General features: G+C 41.6%; 1 protein-coding gene across 1 annotated transcript; it reads left to right on the plus strand.

The window, feature by feature from the left end:
- The first annotated feature begins 690 nt into the window (after window positions 1-690).
- Window positions 691-22,974, plus strand: LOC144510097 (deoxycytidine kinase 2-like). Its single transcript, XM_078239366.1, has 7 exons — window positions 691-1,372; window positions 9,538-9,653; window positions 10,872-11,065; window positions 15,330-15,477; window positions 18,260-18,375; window positions 19,766-19,865; window positions 21,758-22,974. Exons 1-7 carry the CDS (start codon window positions 1,147-1,149, stop codon window positions 21,794-21,796), a joined length of 939 nt encoding a protein of 312 aa, XP_078095492.1. The 5' UTR covers window positions 691-1,146; the 3' UTR covers window positions 21,797-22,974.
- The last annotated feature ends 2,968 nt before the right edge of the window (window positions 22,975-25,942 follow it).

Raw genomic sequence — 25,942 nt, forward strand, 5'->3', positions numbered from 1 at the left:
TCTGGAGCACAGGTCTTCAGTACTATTGCTAGAAAGGCCCATGGCCTTTGAAGTATCCAGTGTCTGCAATTGTTTCATGATATAATGTGGAGTGAATCGAATTGCAGAAGAATGGCACCTGCGATGCTGGGAACCTGAGGAGGTGGTCCAGCTGGATCATTCACTCTGCACGTCTGGTTGTAGATGCTTCTGCCTTATCCTTTGCACTGATGCTTTGGGCTTCTCCATCATTGGGGATGCAGATATTTGTGGAGCCTCCTCCTCCTTTGGTTTGTTGTTTAATTGTCCACCATCATTCATGGTGTGTGGGAGTGAGTGACTGATTGGGACTGAAATGGGAGTGAGTGACTGAGTGTGAGAGACTGAGTCAGTCTGTTAGGGTATGTGTGAGCAATACAGTTCGAATCTGCTTTATCCCTGTTTCAGGTTTCTCCCTCGCTGTACCAGGCACACATGCACCCACACACTAACCCATCCACATGCACTGACCTTCTCGGGTCATTTTTATTACTTTTTCACTTAATTTTATTGCTATGATTTTGCTGCGACTGTTTTTTTTCCTTAAAACCCCAACTTCTCTTTGAAATTCAGTTTATTGTACCAAATTTTATGAAATTTCTCATGCTCATCAGCCCTGGGGTGACAAAGAAATGCAAATATGCTCCCACCCCCGCATCAAGCGAGTGGGTTGCACAAGCCTGTTTGTACAGGGCTGTGCCAAACCCAAGAACTGCAGCAATGCAGCTGCCATTCGGTGTGAACACAAGATGCAGTCCAAATATAGAATCAAGTGGATTATTTTGAGTCTGGGCACGGATGCCTTTAGATATTTTCCACTCTCGTTTCTCAACTGCAAACAGTAGCTGTGAAATAAAGTTCTGTAATGACATTAACCCGGAACTGCTTCACTGAATATTAAAGGGTTGTTCCCAGCAGAAAGGAAGCAACGTTATATCATGGGGACCAGAGTGTTGTGAACATCTCTTTGCTCTGAGTGGGTCGGGGTGCTTCAAACAGAACGTGCAGGCGGGAACCCAGAGGCGCGACATCATGCACGTCTCAATCTTTTACAAGCTGCTGTTAAAATGGCTGCACCGTTCAGATTTGTAGCAAGGATTACACGCATGAGATTCCCACCACTGCCAAATGCTGCCAGCCAGAGATGTGACTGGTCGCTGCTTGCTGAGATCTTTTCTCTGCGCCCGGAGAAGACGGTCGATCCCCCCCGCCAGGTGCTGCTGGAAGGGATGCAGTAACATTGAGCTGATGATGTGGACCGAGCCCGCTCGTAAACGTCTTTGCGCCGCCAACGACGCTGTTGCGAATCAGAAAAGTCTGGGAGTCACCAGGATTTCTGTGGAGGGCAATATCGGTAGGGCTTTGTAAATTCAAAAAATAAAATTACATGCCAAAGTCCGAGTGTGGCGTGAGTTCATGTAAATATTTCAGAATAATGCAAACAAGGATTTTTAGTTGAAAAATAACGGCAGAATAATAATAAACTTATTTTCTACTATTGTAAACTGATTCCAAGTATTAAAATCTCTTGGGATTGTTATGGAATTTATTCTCAAAGTGCAAACACGCATTTTCATAGTGTTAAATGAATGTTGCACTTTTTTAAAAATCCCATCTTTCCGAAGGCTATGCTTGTATAACGAGTGCGATTCACATAACTCCTCGGTCACTTCCAACCTTCGGTGCTTTAAACTTTCATCCTGAAATCCCTCCTTCCAGATTGTACTGTTTTCGTTTGTTGTTCAGTGGTGTCCAGTATTTTAATTGTTGCTACTTCATTTTAGTTTCTTAATTTGAAACAATTTATTGCAGAGTGTGTAATTCTATAGGTGAAAAATAAACTTTAAAACTACAATGTACAGCGAAGGAAGAGTGTGCAGGATTATGGGGAATGGTACTGAGTGAGTCGTTCATTCAGAGAGCCAGTGCAAACACAATGCACCAAATGGTTTCCTGCCCCGTAGCAATTCTGGATTATCATCTTTTTTAAGGTTTAATCCTGCTAATTGACCTGGTTGTCTGTTAAGGTTAAGCAGTTTTGCCTCTGGATACCATTGAGATCCTGCTCTTTAAATTCCTTCCTATCTCCTGGAACTTTGTGAGACTGGAACCATTTTTCTACCTTTAATCAGTTTCAAAATGAACTATAACTTCCACCTGTTCCCTGTCCACTGCAAACATATTCTGCACTCTTCAGTGTTGCCTCCCTTATGGGAAATAATCACAATGTATGACTCCCGTTCGCGGTTACGAAAATAATTCCATGTTCTTGAGTACTGAGGATGGAACTTCCCAAAAAATGGCAGTGTCAGGTTTAGACTGAAAACCAGTGTGTTTCTCCCAACAGAAACAGGCAAGTTCTCTGTCCAGACCTTTGTATATTTTGCCATTTTAAAGCGGGGGGTATGTTTTGCACCATCATTGTGAAGGGCAGGGCCTAAAGGTGCTGGCAGTACTGGCTCCACAGAGATCAGCGTGCCCAAATTCAAACCAACATTAAACCTCTCCCCTCCCCATCCCCCAATTGCTGGCATTGGGCTCCCCATCGCCTCCCTCCTTCACTTGAAACAAACCCCCACTATGCGGTTGCTGACAGGCCCTGCCCCTGGCAGTGCCAACCAGTTACCATTGTCAGGTTGGCACTGCCTTGTCATGTCCCTGACCCCCTGGGGGACACGTTGGCCTCTGATTCCCTCAGCGTTATCATGTTTGGTCTGTGTTTTTGGAGACTAGAAGTAATTCTTGCTGTCATTATGTCGTTACGGCAGGCAGGAACATATGGAGTTCCTGGAAGATATGGCATTAAGCTGCTGGGGGGGGGAAGCAGGTGTTGCGAAGTTGGGTAGAGTAATTGTACATTGGTGTTTGTAAAATTGTAAAATGCTAGTGACAAAGCATTTGCATGGTCCCTTTAAAAGGTGCTTTTTTCTGTGCTTGAGAGTTTTTTTAAAAATTACATAGGGAGCCCCAAACTGAAACATTTGTATTGAAACGCCAAGCAGCAGTTTTTACCGAGACAACAGGCTTTTGAATTTAGCCAATCAATTTGAATCAGGCACTTAGACACCAAGGATCTATTAAATTTAAATCTGATGGTTTTGACAACCTGGGACCAATCCTATTCTGGGAAATATTGATATGTCATCGCAGGTATAAAGAAGGGGGCAGTGGGACAAAAAGAGAGAGCAACTGCCACCTGCCAGAGATAACAGCTTTCAATTCTCAAGAGAGAAAAAAAAAAATCGCTGGCTGTCAAAGCTTCATTTATGTCTTCGAGAAAGCACCATCCCGATAGCAAAGGTACCAAAGAAGAAAGAAGTTCCAGACAGAAGAATCAACAGAAAAGGCCCAGAATATTCTGGAAGACACAAAACCTGTTTGTATTTTAGAGAGTGACGAAATTCTATTTTTGTTAATCAGTGGGAATTGTATTTATTAGAACAGCACACCATTAGAATCTTGCTTTATTCGGGAATTGCTAATAGTTAGGGATTTATTCGGCTTTTTAATAGTTTTAGATAAATTGTTACATGTTGATTTTAGAGTGTCAGGGAGTTATTTTGTATTTAACCACTCAAAGTTGTTGAAGGGTAGGTCACACCATTTCACACTCACTTTTTACAGATTATAAGGTGAGGAACTTCTCTTTGGGTGTTTTGGTGTTAGTTCTCAGAGGGGGGGGATCATCAACCTCTGCTTTATAACACAGGGAAAATCTCATTCTGAGATCTGCCTGGTGCAAATACCATTCTGGCCCTCTTGAGAGTGTTTCCAGCCATAATGGGATTTGCATTTGTGTCCTCTTTTTTTTTAGGTCAAACCAAACCAAGTAAACAAACTCAGATTAAATCAGGACAAAGTAAAAGGGGCAGCTCCCCAAAAAGGAGGGGGAGCATTTGTGTCAAATGGGGCCAGAAATTTCCCACTCAATCTCCTATGACCACAGCATTCCTACACTTAGCTATGACCTGCTGTGCAGTCATTTGTCCCACATTGTTGTGATGTATTCGAGACTGCACTCATCAAGCTGTTACCTGCCCTCATTGAAAACTAATTTCAGAGTTGCATGTTCCCAGAGAATTCTTCCACTATCTGCTCTTCCTAACCTCACCTGATGGACACCTAGTTAGCATCCTAATAATTTCAATAATTACAGCTGTGATGATACTTGCCTTTAAGAAACGTATTTGGGTCATGTTTCTTGTGCAGGATCTGTTTTTGCAGTTGTTCCATTATCAGTGCCATTTAGTCTGGATCTGTCAGTCCTGTTGTTACTGCAGCAGCATAATTGGTCTTAATTACTAGAATGTTTGTTTGAATCTGGCCCAATGTTGTTCTGTTATTTTAGTGCTTTCCCCTGGGGTTCTGCCAGGAGGCAGTGATTGGGTTGATTGACAATAATACCAGGTGACTGGGCAGGACTGGGCTCACAGAGAGAAACCCAGCTCAGTTGCTTTTTGGGAGCTGCAGAACAATAAATATCTCTGAGTCTCTCTGAAGACTGGAATCTGTCAGAAACTAGATTTGTTTCTCTGAAGATCTGCTCTTTGAGTCAGAAGGCAGGTGTCTTTCTGCATCCGTTGAGAGGGATTAAAGGGCGAGAAATCTAGCATCCACATGAGATATCTGTTGTTGGTGCTAATTGGTTCTGAAGGAGGATTTATGCCTACGGGTTGAATGTTGCTTCAATTGGAACTAAAGAGATGGATAGCTGTTAAGAATTATACTTTGTCATTTGAACATTTTCATTGCTAAAAACTTTGCTAATTCTTTTTGTTATATTTTGTGTTCCTAAATAAAGTTTGTTTCAATAAAAGCTTCCTAGTGGGTCAATTGAATCACACCTGGAGCGAAACACTTTATGTTCATCCTAATGCCAAATTTAATGATAAGTTGGGCTCCAGGCTAACGGCATAATATGCTGGCATCGGGCCCTCCATCCTCTCTCTCCTTTGAAATGAACTCCACTATAGGGTCACCTACATGACCTGCCCCTGGCAGTGCCAACCAGTTAACAGATGTGATAGCACTGGGAGCTTGGAAGCCAGTGTAGCCCCTAGTTGGTCAGGGACATGACAGGGCAGTGCCAACCTGACTTGGAGTTTTTGATCTGGTCCCTAACACAGTCTCCTGGAGCATGTACAATTGGAAATTATGCCCTACAGTGACTTCAACCACTCCTCAAGCTCAAAGTCCTGAAGTTTAGGGCGAATATCTGGTGCAGCTTTCTGCACCTTGTGGTTATTCATGAAGCCTCTTGGAGTTCCCATTGGAATTTCAGGAAACGGGTCTAAGCTGTCTCCACATTTTCCTTTATATCTCTGTCTTAGAAAGCTGTATATAATGTGTCTACAAGACCTGAATTTTTCATCCGTCAGGCACGCGACCGTGGTGGAAATGGAAGCAAGCACGAAGCATGCTTCCAGCCCCAGAACATGATATCATGCTGATTGGCAAATTAATGGGCATCCAGTGTGAAACACATTAGGAAAGGGTCAGTGTTGCCGAGGAGGATGGGAAGAGGGTGAGCGTCCAGAAAGGGGAGTGTGTAGCTGGTGCTCTGTCGGCGACAGCTGCTGAGGAGCTGTCTCAGGGAACTGCAGACCTGTTTTGAAAAAAAAAATTGCGATGGAAAAATTTATACAAAGACTATCTAGGAAGCACATTCAAACACAAACCTCAGTCCCCCCAGACACCTTTGTAAATTTTATTTACATGTAAATGCAGTCAGATTTTAAAGAAAAATGTGGAGACAGCTTAGACTCGTTACCTGCTCATCCCACCCTGGAGTAAGGTTGAAGTTAATACACAAGTTGCTCAGCCAATCTCCCTACCCGCTAACTGTAAAAGCAGGCGGGCCATTTAAAATTTTGTTCAGTTGACTCCTTAATGAGCTAAATTGCCTGTTTGATTGTTGGCAGGTGTGCTTCCAACTAAAATATTGTGTAAATATGTGATGGTGTCAGGATTTGTGATTTCATGTGCTTCCAGGTTGGATGCGTGCCTGCCTGAGCAATGTAAAATTCTGACCAATAGTGTTCTTAGTTTAGCATCCTCTCACTCTGATTACTTATTCATATCAGATTTTTACTTGCTGCAATCAGATCACTCTCCTAGAGTCATAGAGGTTTACAGCATGGAAACTGGCCCTTTGGCCCAACTTGTCCATGCCACCCTTTTTTTTTTTTAAAACCCCTAAGCTAATCCCAATTGCCCACATTTGGCCCATATCCCTCTATACACATCGTACCTATGCAACTGTCTAAATGCTTTTTAAAAGACAAAATTGTACCCGCCTCTACTACTACCTCTGGCAGTTTGTTCCAGACACTCATCACCCTCTGTGTGAAAAAATTGCCCCTCTGGATGCTTTTGTATCTCTTCCCTTAAACTTATGCCCTCTAGTTTTAGACTCCCCTACCTTTGGGAAAAGATCTTGACTATTTAGCTGATCTGTGCCCATCATTATTTTATAGACCTCTATAAAATCACCTCTCAGGCTTCTACGCTCCAGAGAAAAAAGTCCCAATCTATCCAGCCTCTCCTTATAACTCAATCCATCAAGTCCCGGTAGCATCCGAGTAAATCTTTTCTGCACTCTTTCTAGTTTAATAATATCCTTTCTATAATAGGGTGACCAGAATTGCACACAGTATTCCAAGTGTGGCCTTACCAATGTCTTGTACAACTTCAACAAGACATTCCAACTCCTGTATTCAATGTTCTGACCAATGAAACCAAGCATGCCGAATGCCTTCTTCACCACTCTGTCCACCTGTGACTCCACTTTCAAGGAGCTATGAACTCCTCTGCTTTAATTTAATTTTACCCACTTAAAATCTAATTAATTACTCTGGTATTTATTTATTTACTGTTGTCCCTTGGTTTAAATTACATAGCACCTCCTTCACCCGCCGTATTGAATTCCTTCTCTCACCAAACTCCTGTCATCAGTCTGATTAGTGCATTTAATCAACTCTCACCAAACTCTATGATTAAAGCCATGTGCTTTTGCAGATATCCATCCTTATGTATACCCTTGAGAAATATTCTTGTTACAACTAATCAGTCAACTTCCAGCCACAATAATTAATAACCAATCAGGACCCACTTCCAGCTGATTGGCCTTTAACTGCCACTGACATCTTGAAGTTTGGAAAGTAGGTTAAATTAAGTTTGATAAAAACACATTATTGTACCACTTACCCATTACTTCTCGGTGCATTCTCATTCTTACAAATTCCTTTTGTCACTTTTTAGCAAGCCACTCCATTTGTCAGATGTGTCTAATTCACACCAAGCTCTGTGTTTAAGCTCTGACTTCTTGTACATCATCTGCCAACCAGCACATATATTAAAGGCACTACCTTCAGCCACATAGACCCGAGTCAGCTGAGGGCAGGTCGATGGCCCACCAGGATATTTGGCAGGGAACCCGCCTGTGCAGAATTAATGAGATTCCGAGTGCAGAATCTGGCCCGGGATCCCGCTATTCTGGTCAGTGGAACAGGCGCTATCAGAGCTGCCTGCCACGACACTTAATCTCAAAATGTGATAATTCTACCCCGTATTTCTGATTTATAGATTGCAATTTAATGGTAGGAAATACAAACAGAAAATGCTGGGGATACTCAGCAGGTCAGGCAGCATTTGTGGAAAGAGAAGAAAAAAAGAGGTAATGATTCAGGTTGACGACCTTTCATCAGAACTGATTATTAAACTTCTTCTGGCACTTTACTACTACTTTTAGATTGAAGCAGAGTGGTATTGATTGCAAATCAGTATGACAGTGATAATAAAACCATCTGACTTCAGGCTGCACTTGCCTAATGCTTTGAGAACTTCCTTCAGGGAACTCTTCTCACATAAGTTGAGAAAATGGGCTGCTCGCCTTGCTCTTTTGCCATTGGAAAAACAGCTGTCAGGTTTGGGATACACTACATAAATGAAAGCACACATGTGATAAACTACCTATTGCTAGAAATCAGTCTTGAGAGCTGTATGTGGCTGTACAAAGATCTTAACAGATGTAAGCATTTGGATAAGCAGTCATTGAGCATGCCGTTGTGCTCAAAAAAAAAAAGCAATGTGTCTTATCAAATTCTTAAATTGACGATGCTAGGAATTCAGACAAACAGAGGGACCTTGAGATGCATGTCCATAGATCCCTGAAGACAGCAGGACAGGTAGATGGTTAAGAAGGCATATGGAATACTTGTCTTTATTAGCTGAAGACTATAAAAGCACAGAGGTTCTAATGGAGCTATATAAAACGCTTGTTAAGCCACAGCTGGCGTACTGTGTGCAGATCCAGTTGTTACTCAAAAGGAAGGTTGCGATTGCATGAGAGCACGTGCAGAGAAGATTCGCCAGAATGAGGAAAAACTTCACCCAGAGGGTGGTGGGAATCTGGAACTTACCGCCTGAAAGGATGGTAGAGGCGGGAACCTTCACAACATTTAAGAAGCATTTAGAGAGCACTTGAAGTAACATAGCATTCAAGACCAAGTGCTGGAAAATGGAATTAGAATAGATGCTTGATGGCTGGGCAGACAAGGTGGACACGGCTGTAAAACTCTATGACAATCTAATCAGGAGAGTTCTGGCAAAGCACTTGGCAAACACTGCAAATGGCATCAGTATGTTTTTGAATATGGTCTTTGGAGTCTACTGGCTCTTGTTTGATGGGGAAAAAATAGTTGTGTTTCACAGATGCTTCTTGGAGTCAAAAACTATATTTCAGGGCCGTTTTGCTGTAGGAATCCGGCTGTTTTGGGATCTCATTCGTTGCGATTTTCATCAAGCATAAAAGACATCCCCGTGCTACTCAATTCATCCATCCTCTGTGTTGAATCAGTTCCTTCTCAGTCTTGACAAAGCAACAGCTCATCCATCAACGAGAGCTGAAGCAATATGAAAGATGCCCTGTCACTGCAACTGAAAATCTGAATTGCTTTTCATTCATTTAACTTCAGTTGTGTAATTATGCTTTGCTTGTGTTGAGTCTGCTTGATGCTCAATCCACCTTATCCCAACACAAGCTAAATATTTGTTGTATAATGACACTGTTGAATTGAAAGGTGGTAAATAATTTTTAAAACTACACAGTAATTGTTAGCCGCTATCAGCATTTCTGGATTCAGCAGTCAATATATCAGCACATTCAGCCCTGCTTCAGTTACAATTTCTAAAGTTGGCCGCTGCATTTCATGGAAAGGTAAGGTATGTGGTGTCTGAAAAAGTAATTACTAACCAAGCGATTTTTGGCTAATCTAAATACAGACATTGTTGGAAATACTCAACAGGTCTTGCAGCATCTGTATAGAGAAAAAAAAAACAGCGTTAACGACTCAGGTCTGAGATCTTTCATTTTGGCTCACTGCTTGTCAAAATGGCCAGGAAAAACTGGTATGACTACCTAGAATATTTTTCAAAATGTAGACCAAAGCTATTAAACGCTTCTTGATGACACTATTTATTCTTCCGTAAAACTGAACAATGTTTTCTGCTTTGATTTAGCTGTAGGTAAATCGACATTTGCTGAGCTACTGGAGAAGAAGGCCAGTCGCCAATGGGAAATTATTCGAGAGCCAATTGCCAAATGGTGCAACATTCCAGCTTCCAGCTGCAGTGAGGTAGGCATCAAATTCTTGCAATGCAATCAAAAATGACCAAATGACACATGAGGCTGATATGTCTCCAATCAGAACAACATTTACAGTCAGACCTGGACTAACTGATCCAGTGATCAGAAGACTCTCTCTCATAACCAGTTTACCAAAAGAAATCTAAAATTTCTGGTGAGCATTTTTCCTACCTGTGAATTTTGTAATAAGCTCTGTGAAATGATTTTTTTTTCTTGGGACCCATGCAATTAACCAGCTATAAATTGGAATTTTGGCGAGGCTTCCTCCTGGAAGCGATGCAAGTCAGTGCCATAGACTTCATTTGTTGGCAGAATCAAAGCATTGGAAAATAATTGATTAAAATAATATCTTGTATTCTGAAGACATGGATGCTATTCATTGTGTTTGTCTGAAGTCACAGGCAGTTGAGTTGCTGACGAGCCATGCCCAGTAGTATCACCTCTAGTTGAGATGAGATTGACCTTGTTTTAACCAGCTGGGTTGGAATGCTTTTTGACATCATTGTTGTTCACAGGTACAAAGAAATCCAAAAGTTCTTATGATTGAATGTTATTCCTGTCTGATTGTGGTAGCTTTTGAGTTAGAGTTGTGAGCTAAAGTCCTGTTCCAAAGAACATTAACTATAGGCTGACATTCCAGGACAGTCCTGAGGGATGCTGCACTGCCAGAGTCTTTGGGGTGAGTTAAACCAAAACCTATCTGCCTTGTAAGTAAACATAAAATGTCCCATGGCACCATTTTGAAGAAGAGCAGTGCCGTTCTCCTGATGGCTTTAAAACATTTATCCCTCAACAAATGTGTCAAAGGGAAGGTAACATGGTCATTTGTTTGTGTGCCTTTGCTGTGTGAAATTTGACTGCAACATTTGTTTAGTTTATAACAGTAGTACACTTAACAAATACTTCATTGGCTGTAGTGCTATGGGATGTCCTCAATATTAGAGAAGCAAGTTTTTCACTTTTCACTTGTTGAAAGGAAATTATAGCCTGCAATAAACAGATAAGAATATGGCAAGTCAGTCAGCACCTTAAACAGAAAAATGGGTTAACATTTCAGGTGAAATTCACCTTTAGTCTCAGCCTAAGACACTGACCTTTCTCTCTCTGTCTACTGCTGACTCATCAGCAATGAATTTGCAGTATTTTCTGTTGTATTTTGTCCTTCAGTGTTCATAGTTTTTAGTAACAATTGTTCGTTATTCCCCAGGAGCTGTCGTCCACACAGCGAAGTGTTGGTAACCTACTTCAGATGCTTTACCAGGACCCCCACCGATGGTCTTACACCTTTCAATCATACTCCTGCATGAGTCGAATCAAGGCCCATTTGGCACCAGTATCCCCAAGACTACAAATGGCAGAAGATCCAGTTCATATATTTGAAAGATCAGTCTATAGTGATAGGTAACAACATGGCTGCAATATTGACTCATAACACCATCTACTTTCTTTGTGTTCAGCAAGGTGAAGTGAGTGGGAATTGCAAAGCTTCTTTCACAATCAATTTTAGCAGAATACCCCTCACTATTAGAATTCTGTTTCTCATTCCAACTATACATATAACCTTCCTGAAATGGTTAATTTGGGATTATTTTGCGATTTCACTTGTGCCACTAGGTTCATAGCGATGGCAGCATAGTGGCAATATATAATAACAGACAGACCATCCAACATTGACCATGGCATTGGAAATAGCAATGGCCAGTCTAGCCTAATTGACCCTGCAAATTCCTCCTTGCTAACTTCTGGGGGCTTGTCCCATAGACTACTCAAACAATATCCTGACATAGACATGCTCACTACATCATTACTTCGAGACAAAGTCCCAGACACCTCCATCACTATCCTTACTGGCAGGACAGACCCGGCAGAGATGGTGGCACAATGGTAGTCAGGAAGAATTTTCCCTGATTATTTTTACCATTGACTTTGAACCCCATGAATTTTCATGGCATCAAGTCAAACATGAAGAGGGAAACCTTCTGCTGGTTACCATGTACTGACTCCTCTCAACTGATGAATTTGTATTCCTCCACGTTGAATACCATTTGGAAGATGCACTGAGGATAGCAAGAAACCAGAATTTACTCTGGGTGGGGGACTTCAGCATCCATCGCTGAGAGTGGCTTGGTTACACCACTATTGACTGAGCTGGCCGAATCCTGAAGGATATATCTGGCAGGCTGGGCCCGTGGCAGGTGGTGGGGGAACCAAAGACTTTCCCAATCTACCTGTTGCAGATGCACCTGTCTGTGACGTTGGCACAGTCCTTGTGAAGATGAAACCCCACCTTCACACTAATGATACTTTCCATTGTTTTGAGTGGCACTATGACCCTGTGAAATGGGATAGAATCCGAACAGAACTAGCAGCTCAAAACTGGGCATCCATGCCACGCCATAGGCCAACTGCACCAGCAGAATTGTATTCAGCTACGATCTGCCCAGCTTATCCCTCACTTTCATAGAAACCCTTACAGTGCAGAAGGGGGCCATTTGGCCCATTCAAGTCTGCACCGACTCTCTGACAGAGTACCAGGCCCTCTCCCCTACCCTATCCCCGTAATCATATACATGGCTAATCCATCACACCTACATATCTTGGGACACTAAGGAACAATTTAGCATGGCCAATCCACCTAACCTGCACATCTTTAGACTGTGGGAGGAAACAAAAGCACCCAGAGGAAACCCACGCAGACACAGGGAGAACATGCAAACTCTACGCGGTCACCCAAGGCGAGAATTGGAGAGATGATCCCTGATGCTGTGACAAAAAACCTAAAAAAGAGGGCAGTAGTGCTAACCACTGCACCACGATGCCACCCATAATAGTTACCTTAAACTTGGGTGATCAACTCTCGTTCATTGAGGAGATCAGGAGAGCATATCAGCTAGAAGCAGCACCAAGCATATTTAAAAATGAGATGTCAACTTCTTGAATCAACAACACACCATGCCATCGACAGAGCGAAGCAATCCCACAACCTTCATATCAGAAAGCCTTGCAATCTGAACAATAGTGAACAATTAATCAACTCACTGGAGGAGAAGGTCCAACAAATATCCCCATTTTCAATGATGCCCAGCACATCAGTGCAAAACACAACCACTGTTGTGTGCTGGGTGGATGCTCCAATTTGTTAATCCAAAGTGGGTGTTGCTTGCTGGGCTAACATTTATTGCCCATCCCTAATTGCCATTCAACTGAGTCGCTTTCGGAGGGCACTTAAGAGTCAAATTCAAGATTCGCGTTGCTATGGATCTGGAGGATCTGCTACGGACAGGGGAAGGATGGCAAATTTCCTTTCCTAAATGACATTTGTGAACCAGATGGGGTTTTACGACAGTCATTAGAATGTCAGATTTTTACTGAATACAAATTTCACCATCTGCCATGATGGGATTTGAACCCTGGTTCCCAGATCATTGCCCTGGATTGCTTGTCCAGTGATTATGCCACCACCTCCATACCCATAGCAAAGCCATTCCAGTACAGCTACAACACAGGCACTGTGAAATATGCAAAATTTCCCAGGTGTTTCATGTCCACAAAAGGTAGGACTAAACCAATCCGGTTAATTACTGCCCCATCAGTCTACTCTTGAACATTAACAAAGTGACAGTGCTATCAAACGGCCCTTGGCAAGCCAGCACCTGCTCACCATTGGTGAGTTCATGTTCTGCTAGAGCCACTCGGATCCTGACCTCATTACAGCTTTAGTCCAATCATGAGTCAATAGAGTGACTGCTCTTGATATCAGGTCAGCAATTGACTGAGTTTTCCATCAATGTCCTCGAGTAAAACTGGAATCCGTGAGAATCGAGGTGATTGGTGGGGGCGGGAGGAGGTGGGAGGTGCTCTCCACTGGTTGGAGACATACCTTGCATAAAGGAAGATGGTTGTTCCAATCATCTTAGCCCAGACATCATGACAGGAGTCCCTTGGGCCCAGCCATCTTCAGCTGCTTCATGAATGATCATCTCCCCATCATAACCTTTGAGGGGGTTATTTGCTGATGATTGCATGTTGTTCAATACAATCATCAAATACTAAAGCAGTCCATGTCCATAAACAGCAAGACCTGTACAACATTCCGGCTTGGGGTGGTAAGTGGTAAGTTCATTCATAACAGGTTTATTTGGTAGCAAAAGCCACTAGCAAAAGCTAGTGGCTTTTGCTAGTGGCTTTTGCTACCAAATAAACCTGTTGGACTTTAACCTGGTGTTGTGAGACTTCTTACTGTGTTTACCCCAGTCCAACACCAGCATCTCCACATCAAGTTCATTCATGCCAGGCAAGTGCCAGGCAATGACCATCCCAAACAAAAAGGATTCTAACCATTCCCCATTGATGACATTTCCATCACTGAAACTCCTGCCATCAACACCCTGGGGGTTACCATTGACCAGAAACTTAGCTGGATCAGCATATAAATAGTATGGAGACAAGACTTGGTTAGAGGCTGGGGAAAAAAAATCTGTGGTGAATAACTCACCTCTTGACTCCCCAAGCCTATCTACCATCTACAATGCACAAGTCAGAAATGTGATGGAATACTGGCCACTTGCCTAGATGAGTGCAACTCCAACAACACTCAAGCCCGACACTATCCAGAACAAAGTAGCCTGCTTGATCAACATTCGATCCATCACTTTAAACATTATGTTCTCTTTCATCCTGATTGCATTGTCCTCAGCCTTATTTGAAGTTTAAAATGTCTCAGAATATAAAATCTTTCTTGTTCTTACGACCTCCGCCTCCAGGTTAAATAAAAGTTAATAACCTTGCCTTATTTAATTATTACCTTTTTTCCAAATTGTAAATCCAAATTTTACTCCGCTTTGAAATTTAACAGTTAAACACAACAAACCTTGTTCATTTCCTAATGAAAATGTCTACCCATGGCTGAGTTACTTTTCAAACATTCAGTTTGGCCATATTTACTTCCAGTGCATGCTTTTCAAACCTAGACCACTTTGAAAAACACACAGCCATAAGCTCGTTTCACAGTAAAACACAACCCCAAAAATATCATTATTCACATGAGTAAACTTAATGTTGCCACAGCTTAAGCCAGTTAACACTGATGGGAGATCGAAACTGAACCATTACAAATTGTATCTCTCAGTTGCTCAATGAATAAAGTCCCTGAACAGTGGAGACTCCTTCAAACTGCAAGCAGATGTCCAGGTTCAAAATCATTGTAGAATCAATAGCTCTGATCTGCTTACATTAACAGTTGACCAAAAGCTAGCTATAAATTTACAAAAGCTCTCTTGTAGAACTAAAAATTTGAGTTGTTTGATGATCAGAAACTTTAATTGAGTTATATTTGTGGTTCTCTATGTAGGTATATACTGGATAAAAGAAAATTACTGCAGATGCTGGAATCTGAAACCAAAAGAGAAAATGCTAGAAAATCTCAGCAGATCTGGCAGCATCTGTAAGGAGAGAAAAAAGAGCTGATGTTTCAAGTCCAGACCACCATCAGCTCTTTTCTCTCCTTACAGATGTTGCCAGACCTGCTGAGGTTTTCCAGCATTTTCTCTTTTGGTTCCAGCTTTGACAAAGGGTCATCTGGACTCGAAACGTCAGCTCTTTTCTCTCCTTACAGATGCTGCCAGACTTGCTGAGATTTTCCAGCATTTTCTCTTTTTGTATGTAGGTACATATTTGCTTCCAATCTATATGAATTGGGTTGCTTGAATGAGACCGAATGGACGATCTACCAAGACTGGCATACTTACCTTCTAAATGAATTTGGCAATCGAATAGCATTAGAAGGAATCATCTATCTTCAAGCATCTCCTGAGGTAAGTTGTGCTGAAATTTAGCAACGTCGACTAATAGATTTAGATCTTAGCATTTTAACAATGCAGAACTGGTCAAATTATGCTGTGAACTGTGAGAGGGTATGTCTAACCATCTAATGTGGCCTGTGTGGCATTTCCCACCTTTCTGTAAAAGAAAGTTGATGCAGGCATTTACAACCAAATTATATTTGATCTTCAGTGAAACTTTCTTCCTCAGAATGTTTTTTAAAATCTTGACTTTTAGATCAAAATACTGTAGGTGTTAATCAGACTCAGTTTCTATTAAAGCGTGATCATACCCCTTTTGGGGTATCTTCTTGCCAAATGCATTTTGTTCCCTTGAGGACACCCTATCTTTACAACACAACAATATCTTCCCTCATCAGTACTTTACTTTTTTCCTTCCCTATCTTTTGTGAACACTTCATATGCTCAAATATTAAGAACCTTGTCTGTCCCATTTTAAGCAACCTTTCTGTCATTACTCCTACATTACTCCTACATGGCTATTTGTGCATGTAGGTTGTCAACCTTATTCACGAGACAAGTACAAACCTATTAGCCTCCCCTTTGTACAAGGCATACACAGGAAACACTGAAGAGCACTGTGAACTGTCTAGTCTCCATATAAAAAGAAAAGGTGCAAACAAGATTTACAGAATACCATTATGGTTCAGGTCAGAAAAGTCAGTATTTTATGGAGCCCGCCTGGATCATAAATTTTGCATCTTGAATTTGGCTAGGATAAATATGATATGCTTCCCTTCAGGTATGATTCGAATGACCCACTAAGGAACTTTTATCAAACAAAGTTTATTTAAGAATATAGTCACCATGTATAGTAAGAAAATTAGCAAGAACTTTTATCAATTACAAACCAGAACAAAGCAACCACTATAATGTAACATTAACCTTAACAAAGATATCTAATGTGTTCCAATCAAACCAACCTCCATAAACAACCCTTTAAACAGGTTCAATAAAGCAAAGTCTACTACTTACATGATAATGGAAATTGCGTCCTTTGGTTGAAGTCTGCAGTTCTCTGGATTCACTCTCAACAGTATGAAGACAAGACAGCTTCCCAAAACACCAGAGAGACTCTGATCCAGCCCCCAACAACAACAGATTTTCACTCTTCAGGAAAACAAGATCTTGCTAACCTGCAGAATTTTCAAAACGGCAGAGAGAGAGGGAAAACACTTCTTTTTAGCATGCTGTCCCTTCTAAAACTAAAACTCAAATCTGCAGCTCCAAACTGGAAAAAAAGTGTCCAAAAACACATGACCATCCTCCGAACAATGAAGGATCATAAAACTAATCCCATAGTAAACACAAACAACCCCATTTAAGACACTTGAGTACCAATAAAAGTCAAGCCGGCAACAATGACATCACTGAAGCTGTGAGCTACGAAACCACTGAAGCTGTGAGAGCTGCAGAAATCATATTTTTTGTTAAAGAAAAACCTTTCTTAAAGGTACACTAACATCACAATACAACCAGAAATAAAAGGTTATATCTATCAATACAGACTAGAAATTATAAGGCTGAGGGGTTACCTCAGAGGTCTTTAAAATTAGGAAGGTAATGGGGAATATGTAAGAGAAAATGTGGAGGGGAAATCTAAAGCTTTGTGTCATACATAAATTCTGTGAAGAATTCAGAAGAAACATCTTATCAGAGACTGGTTTCATTATGGAACTGCTACCCCATGAAGTAGTTCAAGCAAATAACCTACCTGTGTTTAAGGAAAAGCTACATAAGCTCAAGGGAGAAAGGAGTAGAAGTTCATGCTGATAGGATTAGATGAACTAGGGTAGAAGGAGGCTGCAGTGGAACATAATCCCCAAATTTCTATGCAGTAAATTCCATGCACTGCTATAGAATAGAAACTAAAGAGTATATGTAAGAAAGAGATAAATACCTGACAAGATTCCTTATTCCTTTGAGATGTTACAAATAAAATGAACTGGAGAATTTCTTTCAGCAAATTTTACCTTGACTTTCAGAATGCTTTAGGTAAATAAAAATAGAAAATGCTGAAAAATGGAGATTTCCAGGTAAATTTCTGTATAACTTTAATTGGACAGATACATGGATAGGAAAGGTTTAGAGGGATATGGGCCAAATGCAGGCAAATGGGGTTAGCTTAGACGGGCTTTTTAGTCGGCATGGACCAGTTTGGGCTGAAGCGCCTATCTCCGTGCCATAAATTCTATGTTTCTATAATTAAGCAAAAAGCCTTGAGAATCTATTATAATGGATACACAAGTTGAGTAAAAAATAGGGAAGCATTTGAGGAAATGTTTTCATGCAGTGGACAAATTGTTGAGTGATATTTTTCAAGGGATCAATGTATGGTGTATTAACCTCTGCTGTTTCTTGTTTGCATAAATTGATGGGTCTCTGAAATCAGCTGATGACACTAAAGTTTAATCACATTAAAAATGAGAATGCAAAGAAATATTTTCAGAAGTAATTGCTTTATTTGTGTAAATGACTGGAAATAAAGATTAATGAAGACCCATGCAAAGTGTTGCTCAATGGACAAAGCTCCAGATTAATAGAATCAGCAAATGTTCTTATCACATTTACTGATACTTACAACAGAAACTTTTGCAAGGACTTTAGTGCAGTTTTTTCCTTTGGTTTGATGTAACTTTTCACTGAAGGGAATCGTTACTAAATCTAAATTATAATCGGTGACCGGGTTAAATGTATTTGAAATGTTATTTTTCTCTCAAAGGTTTTGTGGGAATTATTGATTATTTTTCCACAGAAATGCTTAGAAAGACTACGACAAAGGGGGAGAGATGAAGAAAAAGAAGTTCAGTTGGATTATCTGAAACAGCTGCATTCACGACATGAAAACTGGCTTGTGAAACATTGTATGGAGTAAGTGATGTGATTGTTTCTAATTTTTCAGCTCTTGTACTTAATTTCCTGACATATTATCAATTTTAGTCAGCTGTGCTACATGGGATGCCTAGCTGCTTTTTTCTTCACCTAATTAATTCTTCTTGTCTTTTTTTTACTTTTTTTGCCTTTCGACCTTTTAAAGCACTATTTCACAAATGGCTCTGTAAAAATGTGACTTAATGTCCGGACCTCCTAAAGGTCAGATCATAGAATGATACAGTACACATGAAAACTAACCTATCGTCCCTGTGTCAGCTCGTAGACGAGTCCCACTCCTCTGTTATTTCCCTGTAGTCCTGTAAAATTTTTTCTTTTCCCATATGAGAGCATATGGCCAGAAGCTGATGCAGAGACAACCCCCTGGCTGAAACTCAAAGCAAGCCCCGCTCTGTTTGGTCGGTTCACTCTGCAGCTATTTAGTAGTGGCACAGTGGTTAGCAATGCTGCCCCACAGCGCCAGGGACCCAGGTTCAATTCTGGTCTCGGGTGACTGTCTGTCTGTGTGGAGCTTGCATGTTCTCCCTTGTGTCTGCGTGGGTTTCCTCCGGGTACTGCAGTTTCCTCCCACAGTTAAATGTGCAGGGTAGATTGATTGGCCATGCTCAATTGCTCCTTACTTTCAGGGAGATTAGCAGGGTTAATACATGGGGTTACGGCGGTAGAGCTTGGGTGGGATTGTTGCCGGTGCAGGCTCGATGGGCTGAATGGCCTCTTTCTGCACTGCAGGGATTCTATGACTGCAACCAGCCCGCAACAATGATTGTCGAAGAAACCAAATGATAATGTAAGTGTGAGTCTTCTGCCCAGGTCGATGTGGCAGGCTGAGGTGAGGGAGGTTTGGGACAGAGTTCAGGAAGGGTGGGTAGGAACATGCCAGTGGGAATGGGGAGTACCATGGACACAGTGAACACTTCTTGCTGCAGTTCAATTACCATTGGTGGGAGGAGGTCCTTATGTGGCCATTAATCAACCCAAGGCTGGGAGGGCTGTCCAATGCACTGTCACCGCAGCTAAGTGATGGGCATGTCCTGCCAGCTTGTTACCCAGAAAGGGCGAGGGGGGGTGTGGAAGATTCTACCCCATATTGCAACAAGCCATTTCTTTTTAGATTTTAATGTCAGCCTGATTGTCATGCATAAGCATAGGGCAGGATGTAGAAATACTTTTCCTCTGGAGAGCTTGTTTTGTTTCCTATATTCTGGTTAAATAATATTAGTTGAGAATCGGGAACAACCCTTTTGGTCCATTTGTCATGTGCAACACAAAGACAATACAATGTGTGGACGGCAAGAAGAAATAAAACAACATTTTGAGGAAATGTAGTTTTATTTGAATGAGGCTTTGACACATTTTTCTTTTTCAACAGATTGCACTTTGAACATCTGAAGAACATTCCAGTCTTGGTATTGGATGTCAATGAAGATTTCGAAGATGATAAATCAAGACAGGAAGAACTTTTCAAACAAGTACAGTGTCGTTCTTTCACCTTACCTTTTTTGTTCATTTTTCCTCTTTTATTCCTTCATGAGATGTGAGCATCAGTGGCAAAGGTAGCATTTATTGCCTATCCTCCTAATTGCCCTTGGGAAGGTGGTGGTGAACCACCTTCTTGAACCACTGTAGTCCATGTCATGAAGGGACTCCCACAGTCCTGTTAGGTAGGACGTTCCAGGATTTTGACCAAGGAGCGATGAAAGAATTGCAATATATTTCTAAATCGAGATGGTGCCGGGAATTTTGAAGATGATGGTATTTCCATGTGCCTGCTGTCATTGTCCTTCTTGGAGGTAGAAATTGTAGTTGTTGGAGGTGCTTTTGAAAAATTCTTTCACATGATATGAGTTGAGCAAGGCCAGCTTTCATTGCTCATCCCTAATTGACCTTGAGAAGGAGGTGGTGAGCTCCTTTCTTAAACCACTGTAGTCCATGTGGTGTACCCACAGTGCTGTAAGGGAGGGAATCCCTGCTCTTGAAGAAGCCTAGACCAGTAGCTGCAATACACCTTGTACCTGATACACATTGTAGCAGCAGTCTGCTGGTGGAGGGATCTTCCAATGTGGATTGGTGCAAGTCAAATGGGTTGCTTTGTTCTAGATGGTATCAAACTTCTTGGGTATTGTTGGAATGGCACTCATCCAGCCAAATTCTCCTGACTTCTGCTTTACTGATGGTGGTCTGACTTTGTGGAGTCAGGAGGTGAGTCACTCACCACAGAATAGCCAACCTCTGACCTGCTATTGAAGTCAGAATAACCCAGTCTGTGCTTTGCTACAGTGATTGGGAAGAGACAAATGACAAAGAGGATGCCCACCCCACCAAATATTATTCCTTCCAAAGAATATACAGGCATCATGTGGGCAGCACGGTGGTTAGCACTGTTGTTTCACAGGGACCCGGGTTTGATTCCAGCCTTGAGTGACTGTGTGAAGTTCCTACATTTTCCCAGTGACTGCGTGGGTTTCCTCTGGGTGCTCTGGTTTCCTCCCACAGTCCAAAGATGTACAGGTTAGGTGGATTGGCTGTGCTAAATTTCCCCTTAGTGTCTCAAGATGTTTGGGGGATTAGCGGGGTAAATATGTGGGGTGACGGAAATAAGGCAGGGATGGGCCTGGGTAAGATCCTCTGTCGCAGAGTCGGTGCAGACCCGATGGGCCAAATGGCCTCCTTCTGCCCTGTATGGATTATATTCTACGATATCACCTGTCCCATGCGGACCTTTGTGCAGGAATGTATAGCAGAGCAAGACTTAACCAAAATGATTACTGCATGGGGTTCTGCAGCTGCAGTTAACTGCTGTTGTGCTGTTTGTGGCAATGAAATTAGCAAACAGAACCATTTTTTGGCATGGAAGTTTCAAGCAGAAACTTTAATATCAGCCAGGGTCCAGTATGAGATTGCAGTCAACAGGTTGCTAATGTGAAAGCTGGAGCATCAAGATAACTTTGCAATGCTGTCATTCTGGTTCATACTCCAATAGCTGACACCCACATTAATTTGGGAGCTTCGATAGTCAACTTCCCCATAATTATAATTCCTGAACATGTAGATTGTGACAACGTACATGTCAACATGAGATATGGTGAAAGTTGTCATGTTGCATGAATCCTGCCTCTTGCAGGAAAATAAACAAGTCACTGGATGGCTTATGTACAAAACATACATCATGCTCCCATGGTCCATAATCCCACTGACCTCCCACCAGTAACAGAAGAGCAGAGTGGTTATTGGAGTAATGGATGTCAATAGGTGTCCAGAACATTGGTGGCTACAACCTGCAGCTTATTGGCCCATGGAATTTCATAAAATAGATTTTGACATGTACTAAAGTGTTTTATTTTCTCTTCCGTTTCTCTCACAGGTGAAGATCTTTGTGAACAATCTGAAGTTGGGAAAATGAAAAAGCCCTGTCCATTGTTTTATGCTAATTTTTAGAACTTTTATGGTATAGGAAATTGTAGAGAAAATTTTGTTACTGAGATTTTGGTCCTTGTTACAGTGCATTGTTCACATGAACATCCAAAATTAGGGCAGCAGTCGGCCCTTCGGCCCATTGAGCCTGCTCGCTGATCTCTTCATTGAGTTCTACATTCCTATCTACCCAAGATAACCTTTGATTGCCTTGCCTAACAAGAATCTACTTACCTCTGCCTTAAAAATATTCAATGACTCCACTTCCACCACCTTTTAAGGCAGAGAGTCCCAAAGGCGGGCAACCCCCTGAAAGAAAAAACTTTTCCTCGTCTGTCCTTTAAGTGCGACCCCTTTTAAAATAGTGTTCCCTTGTTCTCGACTCACCCACACGAGGAAATATCCTTTCTACGGCTACCTTGTTCAGACCGTTCAGGATCTTTAATACTTCAATTAAGTCACCCCTCACTCTTCTGAACTCTAGTGGAAACAAGCCCAGCCTGTCCAACTTATCCTCATAAAAGAAACCGCTCACTCCAGGGATTAATCTAGTAAACCGCTTCCAACATCTATACATCCTTCTTTAAATAAGGAGACCAAAACTACACACACCCGGTTCCATCTCTTATTTCAGAAGAACTGAAATGCCTGTGACACTGGGTGGAATGGCAGAAATTAATTGTAACAAATCGCAAACAGTGATGGATTTTTTTTTTACAGAAATGTTTCATTGGTATTTTCATGATGCCACAAAATCAATTGAAAAACCATGACTCATTATTATTTTTCCTGGAATTGTTTCTGTTTTTGTCAGTTCATTTAATTCAATTTTACTTTTTACATATAAAACATCATGTGGAGCATAGGATGAAAATAGTTTAATTTGCATTGTTTAGCATTCATCTGCTAATGCATGTTTAGTTTAGAACTGTGAACTGTCATAATTACTATCTATTCAGTGAAAGCACATGATACATAAACTAGAAATAACGTTATTAGTATGTATTCTTATCATGTTTTCTGTTAGTTTGACAGCTTACTTATTACCTTTAGTTCAGTTTATGGCTGAGCTTTCTCATTGGTTCAGTACTTTTAATATTTCTGAGATTTCGGTGTTTACCTGAAGTGTTGAAGGGAAATAAAATGGTTCCGCCCTTGTGTCCATTACTACAAGTGCAATTTGCATTGTCATTCCTCTTAGTTTATTTATATTTCTTCTGTAACAGGAACCCGTCACTGGTTTCCTCGGCCACCCATTGAGAGGAGAGCCTTAGCTTTCCTTACTGCTTGTTCTTTTTATTTGACAATTCTTTGACATGCCTCAGACGTTACCTGCCATTCACACCCATTCCACCTGATAGCTATCTTCCTGCTCACTCCTGAACTTTAGCATCCATCATAGTTTATGAGCTCCTTATGGGGAGGCGGTAGTACACTGGACTAGTTATCCAGAGTTCATGGTAAAGCTCTGGGAACCCAGGTTTGAATTCCACCACGGCAGATGGTGAAATTTGAATTCAGTAAAATAAATCTGGAATTTAAAAGTCTAATGCTGACCATGAAACTATCATCGATTGTCATTAAAAACTCATCTGGTTCATGAATGTCCCTTTTAGGGAAGGAAATCTGCGTCTTTACCTGGTGTGGCCTACATGTAACTGACTCTGACAATGTGGTTGACTCTTCACTGCCCTCTGAAATGGCTGAGTTTAGTTCAAGAGGCAATTAGGGATGAGCAACAAGTGCTGAGATCACCCAGCGATTCCCACATCCTATGACCAAATAAAAAAAACTCCACGAGAGATGCTTTTTTCTTCCTTAGCCCTCCTAAGACAATGAATATCCTGATTGCAAGCAAAAGGATAGCATAGTGTTGTCTGATGGTTAGTTGAAATGGCATTGACCATACGCTATGCAGTTTATTAAATCAATTAAGAAGCTAATAAAGATCATTGATCAGAAATTGACTGGAATTTTCCAGTTGACCTTCAGGTTCCCCAGCTGTATTAGGAGCTCAGCAGATGCCTGATGGTGGTGTCTGAGTGACAAAGTGGGGGGATCAGTGTTTGAAGATCCCTTTGGGAGCCTCCTACAGCCACCATACCAATGTGGTCACAGCTGCTGTCACAAGCTGCCCTGTGTAGGTGTTCGACCTCCACAACAATGGTCAGGCAGCTGTGGCCATTTCATTTCTTCAGTTTTATAAAAGGTGCTAAGAGGGTGCCCCAAGATAGAGATAGCCTCTCTCTCCCTTCCCTACCCTAGCAGGCTGTAACTCCTTCTGTTCTAGACAACCTCTTATCAGCCCTCCATCTTTGAGAGCCTTCCTACTGTCCTTAATTGGCCAAAGATTGCTTTTTCGACATGGTGCGACCATAAAGCTGGAAGGGAATGTTGATGAGGTCGAAGACGGCTTCCCTTTCCTCAATTAGGTATTTCCTCTCGTGTCATGACACGATTGCTGCTGACCACCCGTTTAATGTAAACTGGTGGGATAGCAGTGTTGTTTCCTGACCCATTTTCCTGTACCCTACTCTAGTTGCTGCAGCTCCCAGGACACCGAGAGAAAGTTTGACAAGATGCCTGGAGCAGTGTTGGGAATGGCCCAAAGTCTCCAAATAAAGACTTTCTCTCCCTCCATTTCAGTCCAATGGACAATGATTTAGGCATCAATCTCAGCTGCAGCACCATTTTAGGGCCTTGCCGTGACAGTTCCCTTTGGTGCCAGGGATCTTGCTGAAGATCCACCTTAACTGTCGGGTCAATGGGTCAGAGTTATGGTGAGGCTATAGATTTTTTCCCAATGTCAACCAGCCTCTGATGGAAAATCCAGCTCATGATTTTTCCTTCCTTTGTTTATGTTCATGCATGAACAAATAGGATCGTGAAACTAAATGGCAAATATGGATATTAAATATAAACTGTGCTATTTCCTGATAATAGATTATCATTCGCTAAGCAAATATTGATGTTATTACCATCCCATTGACAAGATGATTATTTTTGATGATGCACAGTTCTTAATTTAACAGCTCACAAAGTCTTCATGCTCGTCAGCTGCCTTGAGCAGCTCCAGTACTTGCAATTTATCAAAAACCCCTTCTGCTAAAATAATGAAAAGAAGAATGCCTTGTGTATATATAATGTTTTTCACAACCTGATGATGTCTCAAAGCAATTTGCAACCTGTGAAGTTCTTCTGAAGTCTAATCGTCATCATGTAGAAAATACTGGAGCCAATTTACAAACCCAAATTCCAACAAATATCAGTGTGTCAAAATGACCACATCAACTATTTTCTGGTCATGATTGAGGGATAAATATTCGCTGGACACTAGGGGATAGCTCTTTGCATAGTGTCAGAGGACCTTGGAGAGCAGCTGAGGTCTTGTTTGGTCCCTCTTAGCCGAAAGATAGCAACTCTGAGAGTGCAGCGCTCTGTTAGTACTACACTGCAAGTATCAGTCTTGATTTTTGTACTGAACTCTCTCCACAACTTTTTGACTTGGAGGCCAGATTGCTACCATCTGAGCCACTGATGACCCGTTGCAACCTGTTAAAACCGGCATTGGATTTTCAGAAATTTCCTCCAAATTAATATCTTGATTACAGAAGCCATTACCCTCCGTCTCCTTCACAATCTTTTCCCTTACCATCAGACCCATCCCTCTTCCTGGCAACTGTCTAAGACTGAAGACTGTTCACAATCTTGAGCCGAAATTTTCTGGCTGTGCTTGCTGGCGGGGTCTTCTAGCCAATGACGAACCCCTGCCGTGAATATCCTGGCAGCCGGGGGTTGCATTTAAAATGGGAAATCCCGTTGATATTGGCAGGATCAGAAAAACCTGCAGCTGCCAATGGCAGGCCACATCTGCTGTCATCAAAACGTCACCAGGGGCACAGAAAATACCGCCCATATCCCAAGGTATATTCCTATCACACACTTGTACCATTGCTAAAACCATTTATCTTCATCTGTCACATTGCCTATCGCCTCCCCTACGTAATCTCATCTGCTGCTAAAATCCTCATCCATACCTTTGTTACCTTCAAACTTGATTATTTTAATGTGGCTGGTCGCTCACGTTCTATCCTTGAGGTCATTCAAAAGTAGGTCATTCAAATGTCTGCTGCCC

This window comes from Mustelus asterias, chromosome 22 (genome assembly GCF_964213995.1).
Source record: "Mustelus asterias chromosome 22, sMusAst1.hap1.1, whole genome shotgun sequence".
Classification (NCBI taxonomy): domain Eukaryota; kingdom Metazoa; phylum Chordata; class Chondrichthyes; order Carcharhiniformes; family Triakidae; genus Mustelus; species Mustelus asterias.